The following is a 27,645-nucleotide window of genomic DNA, read 5'->3' as shown; positions in this document are numbered from 1 at the left end:
CACGGCAAAACAAATAGGCTGTTGTACATGGGCATGCTTGGTGAGATGTGTAGTGAAGGCCGGAAGTAGCAGTGTGCGATGGAGCTTGATGCGGGAGCGTTTCTGGCAAGCGGCGCGGCGATGGAAGGAAGAAGGGCACCTGGCCTTGGGCGCTTGGCGTGGTCTACAGCTGGTGAATGAGTTTGGGGTGTTGCTATGTCTATGGAAGAAGAGAAGAAGGGTGTTCGTTGAACGCGCTCATTGCCGTTGCCGATAATAGTAAGCTTCTGCTTTGGGCGAACTGCATGGGCCTTCGTCAAGATCAAACTCGGAACAGATTCGACAGTTCTTGGATAGTATGTATTATTGTAGGCCTTGCCCTGTGGAAGGAGCGAACACCTTGAAGGCCTCGAAGCCACAAGGGCCTCTATATACAGTGCACGGTACACCGTTGCTACCATCGAATTGTGTTTGGACCGACAGTCCGCTTGGAGAAACGGAATAGTTCCAAAGTCGGTAACATTATAGGCATGCGCTATTGGGACAACGGCCGCAAAGATAAATGCCAAATGCATCTTTGAAAATTCATCGCCGTTATGTTCTCTTTTCATTCATCTATAGCTCTTCATAGCTACGAGTCTAAGCCCATTCACCACCATGCGTATCACTCGTGGCACTCCGCGCATGTCGCGTGCTTTGCGTGCCTTCGGGAGCTTTGACCGCCGCCGTGCTCGATCGCTCGAATGTGGAGCCGTGAGCCGCTCATGCCTGCTCGCAGCTGGCTACAGCATATCCCCAATCTATCACCATGCATCATATCATCCCCGGCTGCTGCTCTCTCATGAAGCCTTTGCATCCTCCATCTGCGTGTCGACGCCGTTGCTCCCATCAATTTTGATCGTCTCTGCGATTTCCGCAGCGCCGTTCGCGAATACTTGCTCCTTAACAACAGCAGCGCTGAGGCCCATCTTCTCCTCGCTGGCAATTTTCTCTGCAGCTTTGACAATCTTAGCAATCTGCTCGTCCCCGCCCCTCTTCCTGGATGGGCCCATTGGTGGCATGCCCTTTATTGAATGACTGCTAGCGGCTGCAGCAGTCTTGCCGGCCAAGTCTTCAATCTGCTTTGTGACATAGTCGTGATTGGTGTCGAGTGGCGATGCGGATAGAGTCTGCACCCAGTACTTGTTCCAGAGTGCCTCCAGTAGCTTATTGTCGAGCGTCGATTTGAAGTGGGAGACTTCGAGGGGATAGTAGCGATTGGCGTGCGCACCGAAGTCCTGGGCCTTAGCCATCGGAACTGCAGCCATGCCTTCAGCAGCCGATTCCTGGCCGTCAGGCTTGTAGCCTTCGGGATAGGTTCTGAAAGCGCCGATATCGACCTTGCCAGAGCTGATGGTGCGATGCGGGTCGACTACCACGGCAAGGAACGGATCTTGAAACATCTGCTGACTGTGCTGAGTCGAGACATCGATACCGGAGAGCCAGCAGCCGTAGCCCGGATGGCTGTGATACCACCCCACAGCATTCTCCAGCTGTCCTGTCTGACGCGACCGCTCCAAGAATTTGACCACGTACTCGTTGGCCTCGTCTGCTGCGTTGACTCTCGTCTCGGTGCCTTCGACGGGTAATCGCACAGCATCAGTGACGATGAATGTTTCGTGCTCCACGTATCCTAGCATCAAGCCCATCACCTCGATGTCTCCTCCCGAGCGCGCGTGCATCACCATTTTGACCATGGCGACGGCCGATATGCGCACATATTTGAAGTGATGTGGATCTGAGCGCCACGGTCGAGCTTCGTTGATCTTCTTCTGTTCGGCTGCATCGTACTTGTAGAGCGCGTCTCGGTTCGGGTCGACTAATTTGACCGACTTCTCGGTTTCTAGAGACAGTCAGTTTCATAGCGCGGGAGCATAGTGCACAGTCACTCACCCCAGGCTTGCTGCGACTCCATGGCGGCGTCTGTAGCTGTGGCGAAAGAGATAGGTAGGAAAGTGTCGGGTCGGTTTATCGAGCACCCTCTATCATACTTGGCCTGTGAGAAGTGTGCTTGGACTTTGACTGTCAGAAGACGAGCCAGGCCACAGTTGATGTTTTGTGCGGGTAATGTCAGGCGAGAGTTGCGATGGATGTTTGCCTGAGAAACGAAGCTCTGTGGGCCACTCGTTGAAGATGCGACGATGTCAGCGGGAAGGCCGTGAGCGGCACGAGATGAACATTCACTTCGCTAGAGACACATGCGAAAGCCGAAAGGATCGTTTCCAAGCTGTGCTGTGCTGTGCTATGCACGGATTGTGAGGGCAACGAGAAGAGAAGCCCGCGAAGCTCAGAGTCAGGTGCAGCAAGTCGAGGGAGCTTGGACATTGATTTGACACGGGCGCCAGGGTGACGCGCTACACGTACCATCCCATCCGACGCGACGCTCGCTCTAGTAAACTGCACCCTTCACCATTCACTCAACACCGCCAGAATGCCCGGCGTGCTGACACAGGGCCCGGCGAATGTTCCCAGCAAGCGGGTCTTGCAAGAAACTACTCAATCTCGCCGGAACCAGCAAGCATCGCCACAGAAGAAGAGAAAGCTCGATGCCGACTCGAAGCCAGCGCTCAGAGTGCCGGGAAAGAGAGGTCCCAATGGCAGTCAGCTTGGCTCTAGTCAGCCCAAGAGCCACTTTGAGACCGAAGTCCTTGAGAAGCTCACCCAAGATATTGGCGACCTGAAAGAGAATAATGCCGAGAGAGACCAGAAATGGGCACGTCCGAGCCTCGACAACTTCAACCCCAAGACCAGCGATATCACCTTCCAGGCCATCGATGCGGAGGAAGGCACACTGCATGGCGGCAAGGCGACAGTCAAGCTGTTCGGTGTGACGGAGGAAGGACATTCGGTGCTGCTCCATGTCACTGATTTCTTGCATTATCTATATGTCGCCGCCCCAGTCTCCTTCACCAAAAACGACTGCGAACCCTTCAAGGTCTTCCTCGAGAGCTCCATGGCTCAACACTCCGCTGCCATCCACTCCGTCCAGATGGTCCTCCGCGAGAACATGTACGGCTTCCAGGGCAATACCAAGAGCCCTTACCTGAAAATTACCGTGACCGACCCGAAATACATCAGTCGCCTTCGAACGGCGATTGAAACCGGAAATGCGAACTATAAGGGCATGTGGAAAGTGGCAGAAGGAGGCATTTTGACATTCGACATGATCGCATACGTGCTCCGTTTCATGGTCGACACGAAAATGGCTGGCATGTCATGGGTTGGCATCAACGCTGGCAAATACACCATGCTTCCAGAGCGAGATCGGCAAGGACAGTGCCAGATCGAGGCGTACTGCCACTATCGCGACATTATTGCACACCCGATTGACGGAGAATGGTCCAAGATGGCACCGTTACGTGTGTTGAGTTTTGACATCGAATGTGCTGGACGAAAAGGCGTATTCCCCGAAGCGAACGTCGACCCGGTCATTCAAATTGCGAACGTCGTGACGCGGTATGGTGAAGAGAAACCATTCGTGCGGAATGTGTTCTGCATGGACACTTGCAGTCTCATCGTGAACACCCAGCTCTTTGAATTTGATCAGGAAGAAAAGATGTTGATGGCATGGAGAGACTTCATCGAGGAGGTTGACCCAGATGTCATCATTGGATACAACATCGCCAACTTCGACTTCCCGTATCTTCTGGATCGTGCCGCCCATCTCAAAGTGGCGAGGTTTCCCTTCCTATCACGTTTAAGGAATGTCAAGTCGGTTGCAAAGGACACCAACTTTGCCAGCAAGCAGATGGGTAACCGCGATGCCAAAGCAACCAACACCAATGGTAGACTACAACTTGATCTTCTCCAGCTCATTCAGAGAGACTACCAGTTGCGAAGCTATACATTGAACTCTGTGTCAGCGCACTTTCTGAACGAGCAAAAAGAAGATGTCCACCACACCATGATTACGGAGCTGTACAACGGAACGCCAGAGTCACGACGAAGATTGGCGGTCTACTGCCTGAAGGACGCGTATCTTCCGCAAAGACTGATGGATAAATTGATGTGTCTGGTCAACTACACCGAAATGGCGAGAGTCACGGGTGTTCCTTTCAACTTTCTCCTTGCGAAGGGACAGCAGATCAAGTTCATCAGTCAGCTGTTCAGAAAAGCATTGGAGCAGCAGCTAGTGGTTCCCAACCTGAAAACGGACAGCTCTGACGAGCAATACGAGGGTGCTACTGTCATTGAGCCTACTCGAGGCTATTACGACGTCCCTGTTGCAACTCTAGATTTTGCTTCACTATACCCCAGTATCATGCAGGCCCACAACCTGTGCTACACCACGCTTCTCAACAAGACTGCCATAGAGAAGCTCGACCTGAAGAAGGATGAAGACTACATTGTCACACCCAATGGCGACCTCTTCTGTACGACCAAGGTTCGAAAAGGACTTTTGTCGCAAATTCTCGAAGAATTGCTGGGAGCCAGAAAGCGTGCGAAGAAGGAGTTGGCTGTCGAGACTGATCCCTTCAAGAAGGCTGTGCTGAATGGTCGTCAACTGGCTTTGAAGATTTCCGCAAATTCCGTCTACGGTCTCACTGGCGCTACAGTCGGCAAACTGCCTTGCTTGGCAATAGCCAGCAGCACGACGTCGTACGGGCGACAGATGATTGAAAAGACCAAAGCTGAGGTAGAAGCACGATATACTATCGCCAACGGTTACAGCCACGACGCACAGGTCATCTATGGCGACACCGACTCTGTCATGGTCAAATTCGGACCCAATGACCTGGCCAAAGCGATGGAATTGGGCGAGGATGCCGCAAACTATGTGTCGAGCAAATTCATCAAACCGATCAAGCTGGAGTTCGAAAAAGTCTACTATCCGTATCTTCTGATCAACAAGAAGCGGTATGCTGGTCTGTACTGGACAAACACCACCAAGTACGACAAGATGGATACCAAGGGTATCGAAACAGTGCGCAGAGACAACTGTCGACTCGTGCAGAACGTCATTGAAACCAGTCTGAGGATGCTTCTGATCGAGCAGGACGTGCAGGGTGCACAGGAGTAAGTCCGCAGATCTCTGCAGCTTTGCAGCGCCCCACAATTATTTGCCATCCAGCTAACTTTAGCACAGCTATGTCAAGGAAACCATATCAGAACTCTTGCAAAACCGCATCGACATGTCAAATCTGGTCATCACCAAAGCGCTGAGCAAATCGGATTACGCCTCCAAGCAGGCACACACTGAACTGGCCGAGCGCATGCGCAAACGCGATGCAGGGTCGGCGCCTGCGCTGGGTGATCGTGTGGCGTACGTGATGGTCAAGGGTGCCGCGGGCTCGAAAGGTTACGAAAAATCGGAAGATCCAATGTTCGTGCTCGAACACAACCTTCCCATCGACACGAAATATTATCTCGATAACCAGCTCGCCAAGCCCTTGGGCCGAATCTTCGAGCCCATTTTAGGCGAGAAGAAAGCGGCTTCTCTACTCACGGGCGAACACACGCGTGCCATTTCCGTCGCTGCGCCGACGATGGGCGGTCTCATGAAATTCGCGAAAAAGACGGAGACGTGTTTGGGCTGTAAGAAACCTTTGATTTCGAAAGAAGAACAGGGTGGGGCTGTGGGTGAGGAATGTAGGGGGCGATTCGGTGAGTTGTATCAGAGGTCTCTGAGTAAGACGGCGGAGTTGGAGGTGAGGTTTGCGCGGCTGTGGACGCAGTGTCAGAGGTGTCAAGGCAGTATGCATAACGAGGTCATCTGCGCGAGCAGGGATTGTCCGATTTTCTATATGCGGATGAAGGCGAAGAAGGATGTTGAAGATGCGGGTAAGGAATTGGTGCGCTTCGATCGGGATGCTACGCTTTGGTGAGGAGGAGATCGAAGGACATGCACAGTCATCGGCCGTCTGGACTTGGTCTTGGCTTTGATCATGATAACGGTGTGTGAGGCGAAATTCACGGCGACGCGACACTGGCGGCGTTTCTTCTGGTGGTGGGTTTGGGTGAGAAAGGCTCTCTTTCTCTCTCACAGTGATGAACAAACTTGGCACTTTTCTGTCCCGGATATACTCAAGCGTATCGTAGCAGAAGCATAAATTTTGAATGTAACCTTACCTTGTCTCTCACCCCTCTGTCTACGGCACGACACGGTACTTGTCGACGATGATGGGATGGTATTGTTGTCGATGAGAAGCAAAGAAAAGGAGGCGTTCTCCTGTTCCGCATGATCCTGGCACTGCGCGACTCACCCCTGGCTCTTGGCATGCAGGGTTCTTCTGTGACGAGGAAGTGGCCTATATATCAGCAACTCGCGCTGATTGGCTCGACCCACTTTTACCCCAGTCCCACCCCTTACCTCGAGTTGCTAGCAACTCCCCTAATGAATTTAGTTGAAATGTGCTTCAAATTCAAAAGGGCTTTAGGAATATAGTAATTTCTACTAAGGTCGCTAGCGATAACTTAATAAAGCTAAAGTTAACGTATAGTATAGCTATTATACTAAATTCGAGGTATATCTACTTACTCTTGCCTTATTGTCTATTGCTACCGCTGCCGCTACTACTACCGCTACCGCCGCTATAGTATAGATTACTACTAAAGGTCCTACTATTAAATAGCTACTACTATTCTTCTAATAAGTATCGTCGGTCGTTAATAAATACCCCTACCTACCGATTACTAAGTTGTAATATGTCTATTAGCGACTATTGTTATAGCGTATGTCTTAATAGGTTTAACGGCTATAGCGTCGGTATATCGGCGGCTACTATAGAGTAGCGAAGACCGCTTAGTATAGTAGGTATATATAGAAGGCGCTATTAGTAAAGGACCTAGCGTATTATATCTATTAAACTGCCGTCGTTTAAAGAAGGTATACTATATTAGAAGGTGCCGTCGCCTACGGCGTACGTATTTTATAGTACCGAGTTAGTTACCTACGTAGGCTTAAATTGCGATAGCGGAGAGGCCTAGAACGACAGCGAAGGATAGTAGTAACTGTTTCTATACTAATTAGTATAGAAAGTAGTCGCCGTATACTCTAGCGCGCGCTAAGTGCCCTCCTCTAGCGCAAATAGGTCCCTCGCCTATCGCGGTTATTATATTTAGCGAGGTTGTTATTACTAGTAGACTAATAGTAAGGCGCCTACGCCTATATCGACCTATGCCTATTAGATAGCAAATAACGTACTATTGTCGTATCGCTATCGATACTACTAGAGCTATTATAATAGCTCTACCGCTACCAATAGTCGCATATATTTAGACTAATACTATATAGCAATATTAGTCCGATAGGCGTATAACAAGTTAGCTAGAATAACCGCCTCTACCTACTTCGCCTTCTAATAATAGTCGTATATAATATTCTCGAGTATACTACGTAATAGAAGGTAACGGTCCTTCGTAATAGTGCGAAGAGTTAGACCCCGCAGTAGTTCGGGTTAGTTTAGTTTAGTTTGCTAAGCCGAAACTCTAGTTTGGTTTAGGTTAGTTTGCTAAGCAACTATATAAGTAGCTAGTTCGAACTATATAATTTATCGGTTTTTAAGAAGTGTACGAATGTATACGTAGCTTTAAGCAAGCCCTTTGTAAGACTTAGCAGTATAGCCGGCAGCGTAGCTAGCATTTTTAGTCCTTAGTACTTATAGAATTTTCGAATCCTACTTAGGCTACGTAGTTGTATAAAGGTACTTATATAACCTCAAATCTATAGACAATTAGCTAAGGGCACTAACTAATTAAAAGCATATATATATATATACAAGGTATTATAGTTTAGTTCGGAAACTGCACTCCTTAGGTATAAATTTCATCCTTTCGTTTACGGTTCAATTCCCTAACTGCTTAGTAGAATATCTTTATCTAGATCTAGGCAGAACTCATCGATTTCCCTAGAAGTCCTCCTTCTTAAGAAGTTTATACACTTTCCTACCGAACTATTCGATAATATTAAGTACTAGGATAGCTCCTCCCTCGGTATCGGTATAGTATATAAAAGAGCTATAAGGCAGCTCTATAGAACGTTCTACTAGTCACTCGCTATACTAAGGCCGAATACTAGTTCGTTCCTTAGAACTCTTAGTTATTTAGGAGATATAAAGGGTAGGGTAGGTAGTAACTTCGTATTATATAAGGAGGTAGAGGCTACTATAGAAGAGGCCTTTAACCTATAGAAGATAGTAAAAGATATAGAGGCAGCTATAGGTCTAGGTACCTAGTTGAATTTTTAGTAGGTAGAGTATAAGGATATTTAGAGGGAGTATTAGGTAGAGTTGCGAAGGTAGGTGTATAATATGCTCTAGAAAACAGGGATAGTGCCTATAACTATAACTATTAGGCTCTTCAACCTTCCTTATTTTTCCCTATTTTCTTTTTATAAAAATCTAAACTAATACAAATCAACCGGAATGTCTATCTTCTTTTAGTTCTTTAAAAAACCTAGTAGCGTAGCTAGTAGCGTAGCCGGCAGCGTAGCCGGCAGCGTAGCCGGCCTTTTTACTCCTTAGTACTAACGGGATTTTAGGAGACTTCTATTCCGTACGGCTAATAAAGTATACTATACTATATATATATGCTTAGAGAGTATTTAGAGCGCGGTATATAGCGCCGTATAATAGCGGCTTATTTCGTATATAGAAAAGCTTATAGATAACACTACGAATATCCTTTCTACTAGAATATCTATCCTACCTAGCACCGTCTCGAATATAGATATTCTAGCCTTTTAGAATCTAATCGAGTGCTTTAAAATCCTTGTCTATAATCGTTATACGCTTCGCGTAGATAGCTATAAGGTTAACCGCTAAAATAGTATTAGTATAGTCCGAAAAGAGGTAGAAGAGAAATATATATTCGAAGATACGAACTAGGTAGGCTTCTATAGCCTCTTAAAGGGCGCCTATCGCGGAGGCTTAGAAGCGAAGGTCCGTTCTATAATCCTAGGCAATTTCGCGAATAAGTCGTTAGAAAGGAGCTTTGCGGATTAGGAGCTAAGAACTCTTCTAATACTGCCGAATCTTACGGAGGGCTACGGCTAAAGAAGGATTAGTAAAAAGATAGTAAGAATGCCGGCTACGCTACCGGCTACGCTGCCGGCTACGCTACCGGCTATAAATAGGACTTACTTCCTAGGCGCTATCGACGCTTCGTACGATTGCTACTAGTAGTAGAAGCGCTAGTTATCGTCTTACGTAGAGCCTTGCCCGCCGTTATCTTACGCGGAGCCTTACTCGCGACGCCCTTTTTAGTACCGGAGCTAGCGGTAGTAGTAGCAGCCCTCTTACGTTAATATACTATGCTCGTTCTACTATTTCCGGTCTTATTACGACCCGTAGAAGCACTAGGTCCCTTCTTGCGAGGCGTCGTAACTTAGTTAAGTAGACTCGCTATTATAAAAGTCGTCGAATTGAGGAAAAAAGTGCGTTACGACGGTATACGAAGGCGCGCGCGGAGCGAGGGTATTACGGAGGTAGTAGATATAGAGCGTAGAGGTATAGGTATCGATACGAAGGTTGAATATAGCGGTAGTGTCGCGGTATCGCTAGGCAATAGAGTAAGCTTCGCGCAAGCCTATATTATAGTAACGTTAGAGCAAGGAAAGAAGGCAGGTACGGCTAAAAAAGGTAGATACGGCTAAAAAAGGCAGGTACGGGAGACTTTGAAATATAGCCGGTATATATAGCCGGCATAGTAATAGGCGAAAGCCTCCTTTTAATAAATAGCCGGCGTAATAATAGTATCTTACTATAGTATAGATATTCTTTAGTAATGCCTTTACTAGCTATAGTAATCTTATAAGTAACCTAGGCCTATTGCTAGTAAATATAAGAAATATTAGGTAGGCTATACTAAACAAGCTAGTTATTTAGCAGGAAAAGGCCTACTACCGTCTCTATATACCGGCTACGAGTGCCGGCTATCGCTCTAAATTCAACTCCGCCCTATCTCGGAGGCTAAGGTACCGAGCGGAAACCCTATAGCTTATATTTACTCGGTTGTCGCGGAGCGCTTCTAGGTAAGGTATTAGAAAAGAGTATAAAAAGTACGAGAAGAGTATCCTAGGATATAGGTCGTAAGTAAATAAGAGTAGTACGCCTAGTTATTTATATAGTACGTTACTCTATACGACTAAGAGCCTATATTATCTTATACTTCGCTTATAAGACCTCGACTCTACTAGTATACTATCGATCTCTTCCTCGGTCGCTAATACGCTATCTTAATTCTTCTTTAAGTTGCCGGACTTAGTGCGTATCTATAGCTATACAATAGCGCTACGTATTATAGAGAATTTCTCGTTAAAGTTTCTCTCTCGTAGGCTTGCTATCTACCTCGTAGTATAGAGGATTAAAGTACTAATACTAAAGAATCTCCTTATAGTTAGGATGCTAGGGCTCCTTAGGACCTTTGTGTTTTAGGTCTAAATAGAGACGTATTATAAACGTTCTATCGCCCTTTCGCTTACTATCCGCTAGGTCGCGATATACGAAGAAACTAATCTAAATGTAGCTCGTCTCTGTAATAGCCGGGTAAATATAGAGCGCTAGGTTTCTACTTCGTACCTTAGATTTAGGGACAGCGCGGAGATAAAATTAGAAATATAGCCAGTACCTATAGCCGGTAAAAGGATGCGAAAATAGGCCTCCTCCTAGGTTAATCTAACGACTAAATACAATTTCCAACTAATCCGCTATAAACCGACGCCGAATTTTAGCTAGAAGCTATATATCTTTATTTTAAAGAGTACCCCGCTTCGTATAGATAGTAAGGAGGTTTAAAAGCTTAAGCTCGGTTACGAGAAATGCCTCCGTAGCTTCCTAAAAAGCACTAATCGCCTTAGCCGTAAATCGTATACTAGACCGAAAATCTAATATAATTTCTCGGACGAGTCGCTAGAAGGGAGTCTTAGGGATTAAAAGCTCGGTCCCTCTTTTATTTTAGAAAAGCCGGATCTAGCGAAGGGTAATAGTACCTAGTTTAAAGCGCCGCTTCTTTATCGTCGAGTCCTGCCTTATTCCCTTTCTTTTAATAGAAAGATAACTTTTCTTCGCGATAGTCTTCGTCCGCCTACTCTTTTTAGCCTTCTCCTATCTACCTATAGCCTTCTTATTTTTCGGTACTGTTTTCCGAGGAACCCCCTTCCTTTATATATACTACGGAGAGCCTTGCTCTTCCGATATCTCGTTCTCGCTACGGTCTCCCTATACTTAGCTTGCTTTACCCTTGCCCTTTAGCCTCTAAAGATATTTATCTACGAGTTTAGGCGACGAGGGTATATCGGTAGGACCTAGAAAATTAATAAGCATATAATCGTAAGGAGATATTAATGCTTCTTGCCTTCTAGAACAAATAGTCTTCTATTAAACCGCCTTAGTAGATTATCGTTAGATTCGAATAAAGGATAGTAGCTTAAGGAAGGGGAGGTAGCTAGCTTAGGAAGGCCCGAAGAGCCGAATCCTTAAGGTATATTTATCTTTAAGAATATAGGGAAAGGGAAGAAGGAGAGGAAGAGCGAATAGAGAATTAGAAATAGTCCGTAGGTAAGCGGGGTCGGTTGCTATAGCAACTAGTCTATTTAGGTCCTAGGAATTCGAAACACATTTCGGATATATACCGGCTATATACGCCGGCTATATTACCTTATATATAAACGCTTCGTCTCCTTAAAGCTGCTTTAAGCCTATATACGTTTCCGCTTCTCGACCCGGTATCGCCTTCTACTTCCGCCCTCCTCCTCTTCGTTATCGCTAATTAGGGTTTCGCTTAGACTAAATTTCGTATTCTCTTCGCGCTCCTAGGTTTCTTCGATCTTAAGGTTTTCTAATTCCTCGATCAACTCCTTTAGTATAATCTTTAGTAACCTACCTTAGCGATTCTAGTAGAGGAGATAGTATCGGAATACTATAATAGATTCGAAGGTAGTAGGCGAGTATATTCGATTAAAGCGGCCCTAGTAACGAGCGATACTAAAAGACCTCTTATAGCCTATACCTACGCTCGGGATAGCGAGGACGTCCCGAGCGACCGACGCTATTATTAGAAACTTAGGCTCTAACCGCTGCTATATAGCGAGAATATCGTCTCCGAATTCGTCTAGAAAACCGGTAAGATCTAGAGATTATTAGCCCTCTTTCCGAGCCTACGGGTTTATACTTACTCGCGCGCCGATAGAGATCGAACTCTTCTTTATTTACTTTAGTAGTTGCTTCCTCTTCTGCCTCTACTTCCTACCTACGAAATAGGTATAATATCGGAGCCTTCTAAACCTTCTTTTTCTTTATAGGAGCTGTATTTAGACTAGTTTCTTTCCGACGCTCGTAGAACATCTTTTCTAGAATAGTCTAGTAATGCTTCGGCTATACCTCGTCCGCCTTCTATCCCGGCCTCTGCTAGTATATATCCTTTTCTACCGGGTTAAGCAAGTACGCAACGCTATAGATATCCCCGAACGAGTTAAAGGTAGCACTATAATATTTATCTAACTTAGTATAGGAGGTATCTATAGCTTTCGTTATAGCTACTTTCTAGGGAACGCTCTTTTTAGCTAGCTTAGCTACGGTTTCCTCGAGCTCGTTAAAGAGCTAGTTATAGTACGTAAAGACAAGGTAGATCGTCGGTCCTCGGGTTCTTCTAATCGTAGTAGTAACCTTCGCGTAATGCTTACTAATATCGACGAGATACTCTACTTAGCGCTATTCGGCGGTAGTAAGGCCGAGCTACTTAATACCCTTAGAACTCTAATAGATCTCGAGAGCGGTACGTAAAGTACATCCCCTCGTAACTTTATAGAAAGTCGAATTAAACCGGGTCTTAACGTCTTAAATAAAACAGAGTAGGCGCTAAGGAGGCCGCTTTTGCTATCGCTTATTCTATACGATATTCTAGGTATCGGTTTTAGGGCGCTCGATTAGGTTCTTTTAAATAGCCTCGAATCGGTTATATCTCTATAAGCTCGAGTTCGTATATATTGCTAGACGACGAAGCTAGAGAAAAAGAGTTAGAACTATACTAGGTTGCCGGCTGTAGGTGCCGGCTACGGACAAAAGTTATACCTTATACAAAACGAGAGCGAGGCTCTCTATCTTATCCCGTCTTATTACTATAATAAGTTTCTCGACTTTCGACTTTGCTTTATCCTTATCTAGGATCTTCTATTAGTCGTCGTTTAATAGTGCAATTTTAAGCGTCTTAAAGAGGGCTCGGATCGCGATTTGAACTATATAAGCGAGGTAGGGAAACTTCTATAGGGATGCAACTAGTAACGACGTCGGCTCCGATTCGTTAGGGCTAGGGCTATTAATAGGCTCCTCTTTATCGTTATTATCGTACGTATTATCGTACGTATCCGGAATCGTAGCGAGCTTAATATTCGGAAGATTAAGCTAGATTATAGACCTTGTAATCTCCTCTACGCACTCGACCCTATCGATATAATTAGTAATTTTAAAGACATATACGAGTGAATTGTATATATAACGCCTTATATAATGTTCGATTATTACTAGTATTGTCCGTAGTAATCGAGATTAGTTTCGTTGTTACGCTAACCCTATCTATTACCGTATAGACAAGCTTCGCTATATCCTTACTAGTATAGGAACCTAGAATTTTAGGGAATCCGATTATAAGTTCCTAGAGTTTCTAATCCGAATTGATAAAGTATAGTATAATCGAGAGGAAGGAGGCTCTTATAGTCCGGCTTAACTAGCTATCGATAGCAATAGCTACTCGGCGAGTATTACGGAGGATCTCCCGAATGTCGTCTAACGCAGCCTCTTTATTCTTTTCGAATATAATACGCTAGGTTGTCGCGCCGAGAAATAGGGGAGGGTAGTTTATAAGATATAGGTATATCTTTTATATAGACTCCCTTTCGTAGAAGTCTTCCGGAAGACCGTTTGTAGCTAGCATTTCGTTTGCTAGTTGCTTAAAGTCTTCGGGGGAGAAATCGGTAGCCTTTAATCCTAGAGCTTCCTTAAGCGTAGCCTATAATAATTAGCTAGACCTCTACGGTTGATTTAAGTAGCCGGAATCTATAGCCGGAATCTATAGCCGGAATCTATAGCCGGTAGCTATAGCCGGCAGCTATAGCCGGCAGCTATAGCCGGCATTTTAGAAAACGTACCTCTTTCTAGAACGCTATATCTATATTAACTCTCCTCTCTCCTTAAGATTCCCGATACTGTTTAGAATAGAGATAGTTCGTAGGCGATAAGTTCCTATCCCCTAGTTTCGGGTATTTTAAGATTAAACCGCAGAAGTTGTAGATAATTACTAGTTAACCTTTAAGTCGAGAAGTCGTATAACGGTACAATGCCCCCTCTATAAAGAACTTCTAGAATATATCCGTTCGCTCCTTACTCCCCTATCGTATCGAGTACTTCCGGAGTTTATACTCCTTCGAACGTAAGTATAAAGGGAACTATATCTTATAGACCTATTAATTGAACTGCTCTATATACTCGGGTTTCTAAAGATACGCCTAGCTAGCCTTTTCGAAGATTTCCGGGTTAATACTCGATATTCTTATATCTCCGAACAACCTTCTACTTAGACTCTATAAAGGTAAGGACTAGGTAGTAGTACCCTATAATAAATTCCTACTACTAGGATTCGGAGAGGATAAATCTAGCCCTAATTGTCGTCTAGGACTCGATAGGCTCGAAAGTAAGTATAGGACCTCCTCTCGACGTTGTCGCAATCTCGCTCGTATACTAGACTATTTCGACTATCGTCTCGTTGTTACCCTTCCTAGTATAGCGCCTAGTATATATACAATATCGGTCGGTATGTTTTAAGGTTTCGTACGGTAAGGTAAGGACTTAGGAGTAGTAGATGTGTACTAGTAGCTATAGGGAAACACCCTTTCTTTTATAGTATCGTATCGTTAGGAACAGCTAGGTAGTAAATAGCTAGCTACCTTTTTTTTTTGTTTCCTAGCTACCTAACTACTAGATTTTTTTTCCTAGCTACCCTAGCTAGCCTAACTACTAGAATTTCTTTCCTAGCTACCCTAACTACCTGAATTTTGCCTTCTATACGGCGGCTCTCTCCTACTAACGGAACCGAGCTACTATACTTAACGAATCTAAGCTCGTTTTTAGTCTTAATCTATCCTCTTTCGGTATAAGACACTCGATAAGTAAATGCTTAGGCCGAGTCTAACTACGAAACCTAAGACTAACTAACAGCTCTATTAACTAATCCTAATCCTCGAACTCCTTCCGCTTCTTAGTAAAGACCTTAAAGAGCGCTCGAGCTTCTTCGGGTACCTACGGAGTAGTCGAGATAAAGCCGTATCGCTAAAATAGGTAATCCTTCGGAGGCTTATATAGAGATTTAGAGAATTCTAACGCTAACCTATCCTATTAGTAGCTTAGATTCCGGATACAAGCCCTCTCTACCTTAGTAAAGATTTTATATAGTAGTAGCACTCTACCTTCGAGAAACGCTTTCTATTTAACTATTAGTATCTGCCGGCTACGAACGCCGGCTATATATACCGAGTATAGAATAATTACCTATACCCCTTCCTCCTATAGTAACACTTCTGCCGTCCCTAGATACCTAGCCCCGATCGTATTAATCGCAAGCTACTTTGCCTTTATAGACGCAAAGGCTTCGCTCTAATACTAATAAAGAAACTTCTACTCTATATCGAGGATATAAAGACGACTAGTCTCGATTCTAATCCTTGCTAGCTTTTCGTAGTAGCTTTAACTATGATTTTCTAGATTAATAGGACTTATACCTTAGCCCTTTACTAGTATCTCGTCTCTTTAACTATACTCGATCTACTCCTAGCGCTTATCGTCTATAGCGTTAGGCCCTAAGACTGTACCTGTTACTAGATCGACGTATAGTATCTCCTCGCTTTTTTCAGTTCCTTTATTCGTAGTATTAAGCTCTTATAAGAAGGGTATATTAGCAGGTAGATAGAGTGGTAGTAGGTATAGGTAGTATTCGATAAGGAGCTAGGAGGAGAGGGAGGAAGGCAGGCAAGTTAGCCTATTGCTAAGCGCTAAGCCCTGCCTAAGGCATTAAGACCCTAGCTTTACTCGAGCCCGGTTATATACTAATTACGTATAACCTCTTTAGTCCTAATATACGCTTCCCTTCTAAAGGCCGCGCCCTCGTAGCCGGTCTTCGTTCTAGTCTTAACCTCTATTGTCGCTAACTTAGTAGGTCTAATAAGCCGCTTAGCCCGCGCTAAATTGAACGCACAACTACCGATTATATAACTATATCAAACCTTACCTCTAATATAGTACAATGTCTAACTCTAACTGCGCTATCTCTATATATAATAAACTATAAAGTAATATATATCTATAAGAATTAAAGGCCTTCGACTAATTACAATACGAGCGCGTCTTCCCTACTATAACAGGTAGACGTACGAGGTATTGCAGCACTGCCTCCGTTCTAAGTAATATCGTATCGAGTTCTTTGCGTCTACTCTTAAAAGACCTAGCAATGTCCGCTTCCGAGGGTTGTCCGCTTCCGAGGGTTATTGTTCTTATTGTTCGTAGTTTCGCTAGCCCTAATTAGCTAGGTTTAGTAGCCTTTAATTATCAATCTTATCTTATCTTTTCCGAAAAAACACAGCTCGTCTAGTTTCTATAGGTAAAGGCTATTATAAGTGTAGTAGTAGAGGTTCGCCTCGCTTAAAGGGTTAGATAGATCGAGGAGTAACCTATTATCCGTAAGATTGACCCCGGCTAGCTTAGCTCTATAGTTTTGCCCTTAGTTAGTTAGTCTATTAGTCGCTTAATCTTTTAGGCGGCTTAAAGTTTTAACTTAGCCTTAAAGTTTTAATCAAAGTTTGATTAAGGTGCCTTAGGCTCGTAGTGTAGGTAAGGTTATATCTATAGGCGTAGCGACAATAGCAAGTAATGTCGATAATGGCGGCGCTAGTCGTCTTAGCGCTAACTTTACCTTACTTTCGATTTCCTTCTTCGACTAATAATATACTCGGTAACACCGTTACTAATATAGCGGTGTCCTTCCTTTCTTAAATAGTAATATACTCCGCAACACCGTTACTAACATAGCCGCGCTAGCTATCTTCTAACACACCGTTATTCGCACGCGCGCGCGTATTCTCGTCGATTACCTAGGCCTCGAGGCCTCGGTAGAATAAAGGAACAAGAGGTAGAGTCTTTAAAAGAGCAGTAACTAATTAACGCGTCGTAGCGCGCTTATTAACACTCGGTGCGCGTTCACTATAGTAGTGTAGTCTTATTGTCTCTTATTACTAACAATTGCTTGCCTCTAATTAGTTAGCTAATAGCACCCCGGGGGTAGCATTAATCCTAGGCCTTAATAGTAATATTATAAGCTTTTAGCCTTCTTCTTGTTCTTTACGCTAGTCTAATACTCATCTAACAACTTAGTTATATCCTTAAAGGAACCTTTAGCTTCCTATAAGTCCTATTTAGGTAAATAGCCTTACTATCTTAATAGGTACTCCTTCTTGCCTTACCTAGTCCGGTACTTTAGAATACGTTCTATAGACTATAGCTCTTTACTATCCGCTAGTATGTCTTCGTGTTTAGTAGGGGCTTTATCCCCTTCGCGTAGGTAGTACGGCTTAAGGAGGGATATATAGAAGGTATTATAGATAGTATAATAAGGTAGAAGCTACAACTAATAGGCCTGTATGCCCTTAGCCTCTCGAATACGGAATAGGCCAATGTATCTTAGTACGAGCTTAGGCCTTGTTTTGCTATTAGGTAATAGGTACTTACGGATACGGAGGTTCTTAGTGCTTAGTATAACTATATCGCCTTATTTGAAGGTTATTAGCGTATAGTGCTTATCGTAGTAGGTCTTTTAGTACTCTTAAGCCTTTGTTAACTTCTCGGCTATCTTAGTATAGATTTCTCGTATCTTCTAAACCCTCTTAATAGCCGCTAGTATTTCGGGTACTTAACGCGCTTCCCTTTCCTTACGCTCGGCCTCGAGCGATAGTAGGTCTTGTAGCATAGTAGCGTTCTAGCCTATTATAGCTATGTATAGTAACACCTTAGTCGATAAGTGGACACTATTATTGTATACGAATTTAGCTAGTTATAGGAGGTTAACCTAGTCGTTAGGGTTCTCGTTAATGTAACTGCGTAGGTACTGCTATAGGGTAGCATTCTGCCTCTCTGTTTGACCGTTAGTCTATAGATAGAAGGCTATTAATAGCCGATGCTTTAGTCTTAGCTATAAGCAAATCTCGCTCTAATAGTAAGATGTTAGTATCGATCTACGATTAGACACTATCCCCTTAGGGGTCCCCTAATAGGTATAGAAGATATTGTTCTATAGCGCTTCTGCTATATTAATAGCAGTCTAATCTTTTCGCGCCGGGATATATCGAGCGCCTTTAGTAAATCGATCTACTATAATAAGGATAGTATTATACATATCCTTGCTACCCCTACGCTTAGTAGGCGGAAGGCCTATAATAAAGTCTATTATAAGCTTAGCAAATAGCTTCCTAGGAACAGGAAGTGAAGACAACTCGCTAAATAGTAAGTGCTTTAGTGCTTTAACTCGCTAGTATACTGTATAGGTCTATATATACTCCTTTATATACCGCTTACTATTTAGCTAGTAGTATATACGCGATAGTAACTCGTACGACCTCTCTATACTATAGTAACTAGCGAGCTTACTATTATAGTGCCTCTTTAAAAGCTCTTATCTAATCGATTGTTTAGCGGGGATATAGTATCTGCCCTTGAACTTTAAGTAACCTTTGTCGTCGATCGACTAATTGTTGTTACTCTTACTAGATCGAGTCGCCCGCCTACTTACAAGCTTATTAATGCGCTCGACAGTAAAGGCGTCCCTCTGCTAAGTACGTAATAGCTTATCTATAAACGATTAACTATCCCTATTTGCAAGGTTATTTAATAGTACCCTTGCTATTAAACGAGGTACGCATTGTATACATCTAATAGTACTAGTAGCCGGAACTACTATAACCTCTTCTATAGTGCTATCGCTGTATAGACTATTACTATAGATAGCAATGTCCTTAATCGAGTTATTATAGCTCGAGCGATCTACGTCCTTCTTAACGTATACTAGAAGAACGACAACTCCGCTATAGTATTTGTTGCCGCCGCGGGGTCCGGAAGTCCGCTTATCCTACGCTTACTTATTAACAATACGGGCTATAGCAATCTTATACTACAGGGTTAGAAACAATAAATTGATATACTAAGTCTCGCTGTTGTAATTAGGTCGCCTCGATAGGCTATTAGCAGGGTTACTTACGCCTAGCCGATATAATATATTAAAATCAAACCCGGCGAGGTAGACGGCCTATCTAGCCTGTCGACCTATAACCCTTATAACCTTAGTAATGCTACGCAGGTTGTTATAGTCTGTATAGACCTGAATTGTGTACTAAGCACTATCAAGATAGTAGCGCTAATACTTAAAGGCTTCTACGATTGCTAAGAGCTCTTACTCGTAGGTCTTATATCGACGTTCTATATCGATTATCTTTCGTAAAAAGAAGGCAATCGGGTGCTAGTAATAGTTATGATCTAATTGCTATAACATAATAGCCGATATAGCGAACTGTAAAGCGTTAGTCTTAATTCGGATCTGCTTGCTTAGTACGAAATAGTGCAATAAGGGGACATTAGTAAAGCGTTGCTTTAGGCCGTTAAAAGCGGCTTATGCTCTATTAGTCCATTTAAACTCCCTAGTTAGGTTGGCCTTAGTTTTAGTAAGCTCAGTTAGGGGCATTATATACCGTAAATAGCCCTTAATAAAGCGGCGATAGAAATTAGCGAAGCCGAGGAACGACTATAGTTCCTTAATTAACGTAGGAACAGGCTATTTAGTAATAGTTTTAATCCGATTAGGATTAGCCTTAACACCCTTAGTTAATACGAGGAAGCTAAGGAAGGATACCTCCTTAGTAGCAAAGGTGCATTTAGAAGGTTTGTAATATAGTCTATAGGCTCGTAGGCGGTCGAGGACCTTACGCACTACGGCCTAGTATTCTATAATATTAGGTAAATGTGTATAAACTAGGATGTTATCTAGGTAAACTATACAGAGATAGTCTAATAGGCCTAAAAGGGCTCGATTGATATAGGACTAGAATGTTATAGGGGTATTAGCTAGGCTAAATAGCATAACTAAGTATTCGAAATAGCTATAGCGAGTACGGAAGGCTGTTTTCTATTCGTTACCCTTACGAATACGGATACGATAGTACGCATCCTTAATGTCTAGTATAGTATAGTAGTAAGCCCTAGAAAGGCGATCGAGGGTCTTATTAATAAGGGGGAGTAGATAGCGATCTTTAATAGTAATAGCGTTAAGCCTACGATAGTCGATATATAGGCGTAGGCTACCCTCCTTCTTTAGTACGAATAGGATAGGTACACTAGCAGGGCTGTTACTATACCGAATTCGACTATTAGCTAGGTTTTCCTCTAGGTACTTGCGTAACATAGTAAGCTCTCGCTTACTAAGGTTGTAGAGGGGGCTAAAAGGAACCTCCTTGCCCTCTATAATATTAATCTTATAATCCGTCTCCTTAAATATAGGCAATGTCGATGCTAGGTAGTGTTTAAATACATTAATATAGGTCTCCCGAATAGGTTCTAGTATACGCTTAAGTTGTTTAGGATCTATACTATTAGGGGGCACTAGTTTATCGTTATTACTACCGAGTAGATCGGCAGTCGGGTTAGCTAAGGTAGGTGTTAGGTTGCTAATAAATAGGACCCTAATATCGTTAGGGCACTCGCTAACATTAATGTGTTTAATGTCCTCTTTCCTAGCGATTCTAAATCGCTACTTCTAGAGGCCTAGGTCTATAGCTATAGCGTAGTACTTAAGAATAGGGTTACTAATAACAATATCGGATAGGAGGCTATCTATATCTACTATGTAGGCAGTAAAGTCTAGTAGGCGCTCATTTCCGAGGTCGTCCTTTAGAGCTATAGGAATATAGTAGGCCCTATAGGTTAAGTGCCGAGCGTTATTAAACTAAGCACGGGTTAGTAGGTTAGTCTTCGGCAGTTATCGAAGGTCTAATTACTTAGCTAGGCGATAGCTAATAAGGGCGCTAACTGAATTTCCTAGATCTAGTATAACCTTAGTTTAATAGGTAGTGCCCTTCGTGTCCTATATAAGGTAGGAGCGTATTATAGCTAGCATAATGTCGATAGTCTTACGCCGCATAAGGCTAATAGTTAGTGCGGCGCTTACTCTTTTTTCGACTAATTAAAAGAGCCGACTAAGGTAGCATTAGCGGCTAAAAGGTATTTCCTATACTTAGCGGAAGCACGGTTAATTCGGGCCTAGTCCTTAGGTTTGTCGCATTAGCCTAGTAGATAGCTAGTACTATTACAATTAAAGCACTTTAATCCGGTCGGGAGATTGTTGCCGTAGCTATTATTGCTGCTATTATTAGTCGAGCGGTTAGTATTATAGGGATACGAGCCCCTTCTATAGCCCCTATCGCGGCCCCCTCTATATAGCCGGCGGCTACGGCCTCTTCTACGATCGTTACTGTTCCTATTATTAGCATTGTTGTCCTAGTAGGAACCTTAGTTTCCTCCGCGGCTACGGTTGCTACGGTTAGTACTAGCTAGTCGGATCCTCGATTCTAGTCGTTATTAGAGCTAAATAGCCCGTTCGGCTGTTTCCACTTCGACTATAAATTGAATGCGTATTAGATTAGCTTGTTTAAACACACGGCGACGGTCTAATTCGAGGATAAGCTCCTATCTAAGTTTTAGGCGTATCTCGGAGATCTATATAGAATTAGTCTTAGGCGGAAGGTCGTCTTTAAGGGTTTTTAAATAGGCTTTAAATAAGCGAGCCGATTGATTAGTCTTCTATTTAGCTCGAAGATACAGGTCCTAAGCGTATTATTGCCTTAGTATAGGGTTTCTAAGGGTGTCTAGTATAATAGTTTTGTAGGTTTGCTACTAAACAGTAGTCTAGTTATTAAGGGAGTCGAAATAGTTATCCTATATACGCTTTAGGTCGCCATTAATGTACTATATAGCGTATACGACTAAGGAATAGTCGTCTAGTAGCGCTCTTAGTATATTGCGCTAGTTAAGTTTACAGTTACGAATATAGTCGTTATACTGCTTTCGACTAGAGCTATTAAATACGGTATAGTCCTTAAGTTTAGCGTCCTTCTTTTAGATAGGTAGTAAAGAAGGTCCTACTATTAGCTTAGCAGTAGTTATTAGAGATTCCTAGAGGCGGCGAATCTCGAGAAGATTATCCTTTAGCTATTGTTCTTAACGCAAGGCAGTAAGCCTGTTTTAGGTAGCTTCTTGAAGTCTCGCTACTAGTTAGGGACTAAAGGCTGGCTAGCTATATCGGCGGTTAATAATATTGTTAAGAATGTCGTCGATAGGCAATTCTAGGTCGTTACCTAGAATTACAGGTTCTTCTTTAACAGGCTCTCCGGCAGGCTCTTTAGTAGGAGGTACTTTAGTAGGTACTTTAGCGGGAACTGTGCTACTAGCGTTGTCGTTACTAGCGCTGCTAGCGGCAGCACGGTTGTTGTTTCGTAATAAACCGGCTATTATAAGGGGCGACACTAATAATATATTATTAGCCCCTAAGATACGGATATAGCGGAATTAGTAGATATTGGCTTAGTATGCTTGACTTAGTATAATAGGCTATATAGAAGGCCTTGCTTAATAATTGGTACAGTTGTTTCGATAGGATAGTACGTATAGGTCCTGTTCTTCGGGCGCAATATAGTTAGATTAGTCTTGTTCGTAGCTATACCGCTAAAAGCTTAAAATAAGGACTATCTAGCTACTACCCTTAAAGGGTGGATTAAATACTATATAAGAAGGGTATATTAGTAGGTAGATAGGGTAGTAGTAGGTATAGGTAGTATTCGATAAGGAGCTAGGAGGAGAGGGAGGAAGGTAGGCAAGTTAGCCTATTACTAAGCGCTAAGCCCTGCCTAAGGTATTAAGACCCTAGCTTTACTCGAGCCCGGTTATATACTAATTACATGTAACCTCTTTAGTTCTAACAGCTCTGTCGCGGCATCCTAAACTCTAGTATTATTGTTCTCGGCTATCTAAACATCTCCGTTACTATCGGTCGTATCGATAGAGGTAGCGGCTATAGGTCTAAATGCTATTAGTTAACGTGTTAAAGAAAAATATACCGGCTATAGCTGCCGGCTACGGCTACCGGCTATAGCTGCTAGCTACGGCCGCTAGCTAGATTGACTTACGCTACTAGAACTTTACGCTCGAAAACTAGCCGCAATTCTTTTCTTCTCTTAGCCTTCTCTTAGATTGTCTTCTTATTCTAACCTTCACTTTTTTCTATAGGCGCTAGCTATCGATAGAATGCCTTATTCCGCGCCTTTCTTCTCTTGTAAGGGTTAGTAGCTAAGCAGTAAGAATGCGCACGAAACTTCGAACTGAACTAAAGGGAGCACTAAATCAATATAGCTGCTATCTATATAAGACGAACTACGAAGAAAGGAAGAAGGGTGCCTTAGAGGGAGAGCCCCTTCCTTAGTATTCCGCCTTACGGCCGTCTAGCGCGTCCGACGCGTAAGCGTAAGCACGTATGTCCTGCTTGTCCGCTATCTCGTAGCGCCTTTGTCTCCTAGCTAACTAGCGTAGCGCGCGTATATAAACTCGTTTAACCGCTCTTAAGCAAACATGTTTCTCCTAGCTCTTCCCTACCTTCCGGTTCCTTCCTACTACTCGGATCTGTCCTACGACTCTATATATCTCGCTTACTATCGTCCGTATATACGTACGCGTAGTTTGGTATAGTCCCGTTATTCGTATATTGATATGTAACGTATTGTTCTGCTATATACGGCCTCCGCGGGAGTCCCTAAGATATTACGTTATACGGCTAAGTAGGCGACCTAGGCGTACTAAGCGTACTAGGCGTATTAGGCGTACTAGGCGTACTAGGCGTACTAGGCGTACTAGGCGTACTAGGCGACCTAGGCTAACTAGGCGACCTACTTCGCTAGGGGCCCCTACTACTAAGGCAACTCAAATCCGACATTACTTTATAGTATAGCGGCTAGCTTATAGGACTTATCGGTGCTTTCTAGGCAGCTACTATAACAGTAGCCCCCCCCTCGTTCTACGCGGAGTTCCTACGACGCTAAAGGAGGTCCGTATATAATAGGTGCTAGTGTTCTTGTCCTAGTTCGGGTTAGAGACCTTAATCTAAATTCTATTCGTACGCTTCTTAGAGAAAATGTTCTAGGACAGCTCCTTCTATTATCGTATAGTCGGTATAGTCTCGTAGGAATTCCTCGATTGCTTCGCGGGCGAAGATAATATAGCGTAGAGGTTCCTAGGTTATATCCTCGTCTAAGTACCCCTTCTATTATACCTCTCCCTACGGCCCGGGAGGGTTGAGATTTCCGAAATTTGTGTTACTAAAGCTCTATCCGATAATCGCCCGTACTATACCTAAGGCAGATTCCGGCTCGTCTTCGGCCTAATCGGTAGCCTCGGTAGCTTCCGGTATCGGCGGGATGTCTTTAGGGTCCGCGATTTCTCCGGCGGTTCTTAGGTTAATAACGTGTTTAACCGGGTAAATGTTAAGATTTTCTAGGAGATCTAGTTCGTATACGTATATACCGATTTTCTTTATAATTCGGAAGGGTCCTAGATTTTTCTAGTCGAGCTTTTTCGAAGGTCGGTTAGTTCTAATATATCGTAAGTCGAGGTAGACGTAATCTCCGACCTAGTAATCTAGCGCGGCGCGTCTACGCTAATTAGCGTAGTGCTCGTATACTTCTTAGGCATACCTTATCTCGTCCTAGAGCTCTTAGTAAGTCTAGGCTATTTAAAGAGCGAAGGCATCGGCGTCTCTTTCCGGATCGTTTGCCGGGGGCTCTAGTTCGATCTCTATCGGTTCTATACCGGTTCGAGGGTAAAATCTAGTAGAGGCGTAGAACGGCGTAGTCTAAGTTGTAGCCGACTCCTAATTGTTAATAGCAAATTTAATAGAAGGCGTTAATCTAAGCTAGTCGTTTTAGTAGTAATTATAGAAGCACCTAATAATTTACTCGATCTACGCGTTAGCGCGTTCGGTTTGCCCGTCAGTCTGCGGGTAGTAAGCCGTTAAAAGGCGCGCTTGAATTTTCAATCGTTCGTAGAGGCGCTTCTAAAAACGGGCAACGAAATTCGGGCCGCGATTAGATACAATTAATTCAGGTAGGCCTATATCTTTCTACACGTCCCGGTAGAAGACCTAAGCCGTATTCTTTGCAGTTAGGCTGCGGGTATTCAATACCTTCTTACGTTTCGTAAGGCGGCAAACTACGACTAGCATATTTTAAAACTAGAGGCCGTTAAAGTCGGATCCTTTCGGTAGGCCTATAATGAAATCTATTGAAATATATTGCTATAGTCGTAGAGGGACTTTAAGAGATTTCAGTAGCCCTTGCGGCTTACGCGTATCTGCTTTCGCTCTACGGTATACTACGTAGTTCTTAACGAATCGGTCGATATCCCGGTATAGATTAGGCTAGTAGTACTACTTCCGGAGCTAAGATAATATCTTAGCTCGACCGGGATATACTATTCTGAGAGGGTTATAAGCGGAACGTATAATCTAGTTACGTAAATCTTCGAAATCCGGGACGTAGAGGGCATTTCTAAATATTATATAGGGTGCTCGCGGTAGAGTTCTACGGAGCTCGTACTCCGAGAGAGAAACATTCTCGTATAACCGCTCCTCGTTCTATAAAGCTTGAATTAGACCTTTAGTAAAAGCGTCTTCGGCGTATGCTATCGTAAGCTACTATTCGAGCTAGGTAGGTTCGAGGAGGTCCTATACTTCCTCTTCGCTTTCCTAGTCGCTATCTAAGCTTTCTAAACTCGTATCTTCGTCGTCCGAGCTATCGTCGTCTCTAAGAAAGGCAGGAGCGGCTATTAGTATAAAGGATACTACGAGAGGCTCTAAGCCGGTAAAGTCGTCTCCGAGGAGCTCGTATAGTTCCTAGCTAAGGTTATACTCCTTAAGGATAGACTATTCTTTACGCTACGGACCTCGATCTAAAGGCGAGTCTCTGTTGCGCCTTATAAGTACGTCGGCCTATAAGTTTGCTTTACCGGGCGTATACTAAATAACGAAGTTAAACCGGGAAAGAAACTTACTCTAGCGTACCTACCTATAGCTAAGGATTTTGCTCTTAAGAAAGTAGATAAGGTTCTTATAATCCGAGCTAACCTAGATCGGTAACTTAGAACCTTCGAGTTCCGGGCGCTATTCTTCGAAAGCCTTAACAATTGCGAGGAGCTCCTTATCGTAGATATCGTAATTGCATTCCGCGGAGGATATCTTCTTAGAGAGATAGGCTACGGGCAGCTACGTATCTTCCGGGGTCGTTCGTTAAAGGAGAACGGCGCTAGTTATACCGTCGGAAGCATCGGTTTCTAGGCGCGTTTCTTTATCGAAGTCGAAGTACTATAGGATCGGTACGGTCGTAAAACTTTGCCGTAACTAGTCGAAGGCTTCTTAATAGGCCGGTAACTATTCAAATTTGACGTCTTTCCGCGTAAGTGCTATAAGTAGACGGGCGATTCCGCTAAAATTCCGTATAAATCTCCGGTAGAAGTTAGCAAAACCGAGGAAGCCCTAGACTTCTTTTACGTTTCGTAGCACTCCCTAGTTTAGAACGGCTTCGATCTTACCGGGATCTATTCGAATACCTTCTAAAGAGATAATAAGGCCGAGGAATTTCATCTCTTGCTTATAGAATTCGCACTTATCGATATCGATATATAGTCTAGCTTCTACGAGTTTCTTAAGTACCTTTTCGATGTGTTCGTAGTGTTCCGCTTTCGTTTTACTATAAATTAGGATATCGTCTATATACGCCGAGACGAAGGCGTCTAGGAATTCTTTAAGCGTATCGTTAATATATAATTAGAACGTGCTAGGTCCGTTATAGAGCCCGAACGGTAAGACTAGGTATTCAAAAAGGCCGTAACGGGTTCGGAAGGCTATTAACTATTCGTCTCCCTTAGCAATACGGATCGCGTTAAAGGCGGCGATTACGTCGAGCTTAGTAAACTAGCGAGCCTTCGAAAGGCGTTCGAGCGTTTCGTTTACGAGAGGGATTAGGTAGCGGTTCTTTTTCGTTAACGCGTTAAGGCCCCGGTAGTCTACGTAGAAACGGAGACCTCCGCCGGGTTTCCGGGCAAATATAACTAGTACGGCTACTTCGGAGGAACTAGGGCGGATAAAGCCCTTTTATAGGTTGTCTTCGAGGTATTTCTTTAGTACGAGGAGCTTATCTCGAGACATCGAGTAGAGAGGGCCGTACGGCGGCGGCTTACCGTTAATTAGCTCGATTTTATAGTCGATACCTAGCCGGTGCGGTAGTAGAATATCGGCGTTCTTCTTCGAAAACTAGTAGAGTCGGTGCTAATACTCCTTCGGTAGTTTCGTTCTTAAATCCGTTAGTTCTTCGTCGAACTTTCGGATAGCCTTCTCGATATCCTATATTATTATAGCGAAGATCTAAGTGCGTTTATCGCGGGTAAGACGCGAGAAGGTAGCCGCGCTAATAGCGAATACGGTACGATCTCGGGGAGTATCGGAGGTAGAACTAGATTCGTTAAAGTAGTACTTAGCGTAATGCTTACTCGTAAAGGATAGAGATTCGGA

The 27,645-nt window shown here is 43.7% G+C and overlaps 2 protein-coding genes across 2 annotated transcripts; one reads left to right on the top strand and one right to left on the bottom strand.

Moving 5' to 3' along the window:
• Positions 1 to 818: 818 nt before the first annotated feature.
• MYCFIDRAFT_194695 (CSN5 cop9 signalosome subunit 5) lies at positions 819 to 1,933 on the bottom strand (the record flags this gene model as incomplete). The annotated part of the gene is made up of 2 exons (XM_007925706.1): positions 819 to 1,861; positions 1,912 to 1,933. The coding sequence occupies 2 exons, from the start codon at positions 1,931 to 1,933 to the stop codon at positions 819 to 821; spliced, it is 1,065 nt and encodes a 354-aa protein (XP_007923897.1).
• On the top strand, positions 1,932 to 6,041 carry MYCFIDRAFT_202624 (uncharacterized protein; the record flags this gene model as incomplete). Its single annotated transcript, XM_007925705.1, has 3 exons — positions 1,932 to 1,965; positions 2,538 to 5,034; positions 5,105 to 6,041. The coding sequence occupies 3 exons, from the start codon at positions 1,932 to 1,934 to the stop codon at positions 5,841 to 5,843; spliced, it is 3,270 nt and encodes a 1,089-aa protein (XP_007923896.1). The 3' UTR covers positions 5,844 to 6,041.
• Positions 6,042 to 27,645: the final 21,604 nt, after the last annotated feature.

This window comes from Pseudocercospora fijiensis (assembly GCF_000340215.1).
Source record: "Pseudocercospora fijiensis CIRAD86 unplaced genomic scaffold MYCFIscaffold_2, whole genome shotgun sequence".
In the NCBI taxonomy this organism is placed as follows: Eukaryota; Fungi; Ascomycota; class Dothideomycetes; order Mycosphaerellales; family Mycosphaerellaceae; genus Pseudocercospora; species Pseudocercospora fijiensis.
Note: the sequence above shows the minus strand (reverse complement) of the source record. Positions and strands in the feature narration are given on the sequence as shown.